At 48.3% G+C, this 5,000-nt stretch overlaps 1 protein-coding gene across 3 annotated transcripts in view; it reads right to left on the reverse strand.

Annotated features, from left to right (window-relative positions):
- Nucleotides 1–5,000, reverse strand: part of epn2 (epsin 2) — a 17,760-nt gene that overhangs the window by 3,680 nt on the left and 9,080 nt on the right. For all 3 annotated transcript variants that reach the window (XM_031862176.1, XM_031862175.1, XM_031862174.1), the window contains exons 4-6: nucleotides 1,759–1,871; nucleotides 937–1,041; nucleotides 412–538 (exon numbers count right to left, since the gene is read on the reverse strand). In XM_031862176.1, coding sequence (XP_031718036.1) covers nucleotides 412–538; nucleotides 937–1,041; nucleotides 1,759–1,871 — 345 coding nt within the window. The remainder of the gene's footprint in view (nucleotides 1–411; nucleotides 539–936; nucleotides 1,042–1,758; nucleotides 1,872–5,000) is intronic.

Genomic DNA, 5,000 nt, shown 5'->3' on the forward strand with positions numbered 1-5,000 from the left:
GGGGGGGGGGGGGGGGGGGGGGGGTCAGACGAAGCATGCAAGACGTAAGGGGTGGTAGAGGAAGAAGAGGAGGAGGGACTAGAATAAGATAAGTGGTTCAAAAACTACTGCTCATCTATCCTTCATTTTCCTTTCAACATTTACGTATCCACACCCTCCTTTCTCCGTCTCCCACACTCCTTTCCTTCACTCCCTCCTTCCTCTAACATCCCCCCCCCCCCCCCTCGCAGTGATGCTGCTGAGCCAGTGGAGCAGCATTCCTACTGAACAAAGAGTCACAGTCCTGTGAGCTGCAGGTGGAGCGCAGAATAACTGAGACTCTTCACACGAATACTTCTCAACGACCAAAGTCAGTGTTTAGATATCATGTCATGTGATCTTCCCCAGTGCAGAGTGCATGTGTGTACATACCGTAAGACTGCCAGGGGTCCTTTGGTGCGGTGGCGGCGGCGGCCCCGGCTCCGGCCCCCGCGCTCCAGGGGTCAGCAGTGGCACCAGGCTCTGGGACGTTCATCAGATCCATCAGAGAGGACTGAGGCTAGAAGAGAGACGGAGAGAGTGACCAAGAGACGGGAGACATGAAGAAGAACAAAGAAGGCAGACAGAAGAGGAAGAAGACGAACGGGACGAGTTAGGATAGAGAGGGAGAAGATGAGGAGGAAAAACGTCTGTTGCTCCGCCATTATCCTATTCAAGCACACGGTGATGGTCGTTACATGAGCCATACTTCTTCACTTTAGCTCCGAGCGCCCTCAAACTCCAGCCAGCCGGCTATTCGGCCAGAATCATGATGAGTAAACTAGATAGTGTGCTGCCAGCTTCGTTACTGCTCGTGAAGCAGCAGACATTTTCAGGCAGAAAAATAGAGGATGCGGAGAGACCGTGATAACGGAACTACTGAGTCGCTCTGGTCTCCATGTTCCTGTGTGTTGTTACCTCTCTCTTCTTCTTGGCCAGTTTTGCTGATTCTGGACCTCCTTTCTTACTCTCCTCCAAGGCCATCTGTAGTCGCAGGTCGTCCCCTCTGCGTATGCGGTCCTCCTAAACACCCACAGAGCAGTTGGCATAAAGCAACACTCACAAAAGATCATGACAGGCACGGCTTCACGCTGACCGTGTTAGCGCGTGTTTCTGCATCCGTGTTATGCGTGTTTGTGTTGGTGTTTATGCGTGTTCGTGCGTTGGCGTTTCTGCGTCCGTGCGTTGGCGTTTCTGCGTGTTCGAGTCGATGTTTCTGCGTCCGTGCGTTGGTGTTTCTGCGTGTCGGTGTTTCTGCGTGTTCGAGTCAGTGTTTCTGCGTCCGTGCGTTGGCGTTTCTGCATGTTGGTGTTTCTGCGTCCGTGCGTTGGTGTTTCTGCGTGTTGGTGTTTCTGCGTCCGTGCGTTGGTGTTTCCGCGTGTTTGAGTCAGTGTTTCTGCGTCCGTGCGTTGGTGTTTCTGCGTGTTGGTGTTTCTGCGTCCGTGCGTTGGTGTTTCTGCGTGTTTGAGTCAGTGTTTCTGCGTCCGTGCGTTGGTGTTTCTGCGTGTTGGTGTTTCTGCGTCCGTGCGTTGGCGTTTCTGCGTGTTGGTGTTTCTGCGTCCGTGCGTTGGCGTTTCTCCGTGTTGGCGTTTCTGCGTGTTCGAGTCAGTGTTTCTGCGTCCGTGCGTTGGTGTTTCTGCGTGTTGGTGTTTCTGCGTGTTCGAGTCAGTGTTTCTGCGTCCGTGCGTTGGTGTTTCTGCGTGTTGGTGTTTCTGCGTGGCAGTGTGTTGGTGTTCGTACCTGATCTGCCGCCTCTCGGCTCATGGCCAGAGCCAGCTGCAGCTGCAGCTCCTCCTCTCCGCTGGTCTGGGGTCTGGCCTGCTCCAGTTCTGAGCCCGCGTTGGGAGACGTGGCTGACGAGACACATTCAGAAACACATGTTAACATCGCCGCCACATGAGACTCCATCGCACACTGTGTGAAATACAGCTGTGCTGAAAAACTCGGGATGGAAATGTGTTAATACTCCAAAACCAAGCTCTGGTGGGAACATTTAATTCTTACAAAGACATACAGAGTAAACATTTGGACTGTATAGAAAATAGAGTGTGTGTGTGTGTGTTTGTTGGGTGTGTGTGTGTGATTAGAGGCCTTCTGTGAGCCTATAAGGGACTACAGGTCCATTCAGCTTATTGGATTAGACCAGGCCATGTGGCAGGGCAAGAAAACACGTGGCGCACACAATCTGGTCAGGAGAAAGACGCTCGGAAGCCAACAGTTGAGGTTCATTAAGAGTTTGGAAAGTCTAAGTGTGACCATGCGTCTTTGAGTTTGGAAAGACCTTAATGTTGTTCTGGTTCTCTTATTTAAATAATAAACACTGTTTCTCTCTAGCTGGCCCCACATATACGTTTCTTTGCGTCTCTGACCAGTCATGAGGGGGACGTTCCCAAACACTCACTCAGATACTCATCACACCACGTTGACCTTGTGTGTAACGTTACATCCAACGGGTAGAGAAAGACACATGAGCGGCCCTTCAGCAGAGACAAACAACAACAGTGACACAGATGTGACTCAAGGAAACACTCATGGTTAGTTTCACTATTTGACACAATTAACTTTGACGAACATCCTCCTGCCCTCTCAGGAAGTACACGTCACATCAACAGTTCTCTACAAACAATACAGAGTCACTTCAGATCAGATGTTTCCATGATGAGGCAATGGGACAAATTCTTTGTAAAAGGGAACATTTCCTTTCAGTTAAAAGGTTCGGCCTTCCTCGAAATGTCTGCCAGCTAAATACTTCATCATTTGGGGATATGCATGTTTAATAACAACATACTGAGTCTATTATGTGGTGATTAAGCAGAAGCATTACGGCATCATTTCTGCATTTCTCAATACTTAATTCACTGCTTCTGTCTCGCAGCTCCGGCCTCAGATCCGAGTCGGTCTCCTCTCCTCCCTCCTTGACTCCTTGCTCACTTCTTATCTGCTTTCCTGCCATACTCGTGTCTCCAAAACTCTGTGTCCAGACTGTGTGTCTCCGGGGGAAAGTGACCGGAGGAACAAGGGGTGAAGGTGTGTTTGGTTAGCTGGTGGGACGGCTACATGTCTGCCCTAAATGGAGAGTGAACCCAGTGGTACTGAAGCCTACACAGAGACAACGTTACTCAAATCATATCGTAGTCAGTGACATCAAACCGATCTCAGCCTCAGTCCTTAGCAAGGCACCAAATGTGTACTACTGCACCGTTTAGCAGCAGAAGGTCCATTCATTCACTCATTTCTTACACAAAGTAGGAACGCACGATGTGGCCATCTTGTTATTACGACATGTATATATCTTCAGTTGATCGATGTCAATTATCAGGATGTATTAAATAATAATAATCATGCGTTACAGTTTTAAGAGTATTCTCCTTAGGACAGAATAGCCCTACGACATAGTGATGTCTTTCTTACACAGGTGCCAACACCTTCCATTAATATGTTTGATCAAAGCATTACATTCTTCTATCAAAAGGAATATTTTCATTGAGCTCTTTCTGAATCTCTTCAGAAACAACTGCAAAGCTAAAGAGCGCTCCAACAACAGTTTGTCAACCACTAAGTCAAAACCAACACGACAACACGCGGCACAAAACCTTTTAGAAGCGAATCAGAAAGACAAATAAACGGAACTCAAAGCCAACTACAACACAGCAGTTTGTCGCCCAGCACTGTGGGAATGGACCATATATGGATAATCACTATGTCTGGGCATTCCTCACAGACACGGCTCTGCCTGCTCGTAGAAGAACGCATTTAAAAAGTTCACTCTTCTACGGTTTGCTGCGACCGTGTGAGTCGGCAGTTTGGATCAGTTGGTTGTGTTTTCATCTTAAATCACTCTGCTGCTACGTTTAAACTTCAGCTTACAGAACTTAACAAAGCTAAGACTGATGAGCACTTGTGTCAGCTGTGCTGGAGTTATGTGGTAATTATGAGGCTTTACCCCACGGTGTCAGCCAGACACAAGAAGGAAGTGAAACCTGATGAGGAAGGCAGGTTCTTAAATGTGCTTTCTTATATTATTCAAACACTTTCAAGACATTTTGTGTTAAACTGAAAATGTACATTTTCCCTGACATAGACACAGAGGTGTGTGTGTGACGAAAAGGTTGATATAAGTTTTAAATAACTAAATGTAATCACATGGCTGTGAATCAGGACACGTTAAGGCCTCGTTCCAGCACATATCAGATGCTTTGAGGACTGATGGGGGATATTCTAGGTGAACACCGTTCATTCACACCCCGTCCGGACAACAATACTGGAAAAAGAGTTCGACTGGAATCCCAAAAATCCCCCGCTGGAAACACCCACAGCGGCGACCCCCCCCCCGCCTCTCTCCCATTGGCCCGTCTCTCCTTCAGTTTTCTCAAGTGATGACTCAGCAGCTGGAGCTCCCGCCTCTGAGCCACAAACAACACACATGCAGGAATGTGATGAACACACACTCCGTGCAACACGTAGGATCCACGCAGGCTGAACCCCACACACACACACACAAACACACACACACCCTGCTGTGCACAAAGGACTGGGAGGTCAGAGGATGAAAAGGATAAGAGGCCGAGGTTCACTCTTTCATTTAAACTTCTCCATTCTTCCCCTCTGTCCCTCGACACGTTACCCCACTTCCTGACCCGGATTTCTGTTTCTTTTCAGCTCCTCCCTCCCTTCATGTGAACTTTTATTCTGTTTGAATGGGCTGGAAGAAACGAGCACCGGTAGACACTCAAGAGCAGAAACAGGAGTGAAGACGTATCACTTGGTGAAGATATGTTCTACAAATGCACATTACTGCTGCTGATTAGACTGATAAGCATTCATGAACAAAGAACAGACATGTCTTCTCCGTTCGCTCGTATATCAGTGGAAGGTCAGTCTGGTTTCCATGTCATGGATCTCTTCTTCATCTGTCCATGTCGCTCCCTCACCGTGTCTCTGGACGAGTGAGCGTATCATTGAAAAGAGAAGCAGATTCCTCC

The sequence above is a fragment of the Anarrhichthys ocellatus genome, unplaced genomic scaffold (genome assembly GCF_004355925.1).
Source record: "Anarrhichthys ocellatus isolate YVR2014 unplaced genomic scaffold, GSC_Weel_1.0 scaffold26, whole genome shotgun sequence".
Taxonomy (NCBI): Eukaryota; Metazoa; Chordata; class Actinopteri; order Perciformes; family Anarhichadidae; genus Anarrhichthys; species Anarrhichthys ocellatus.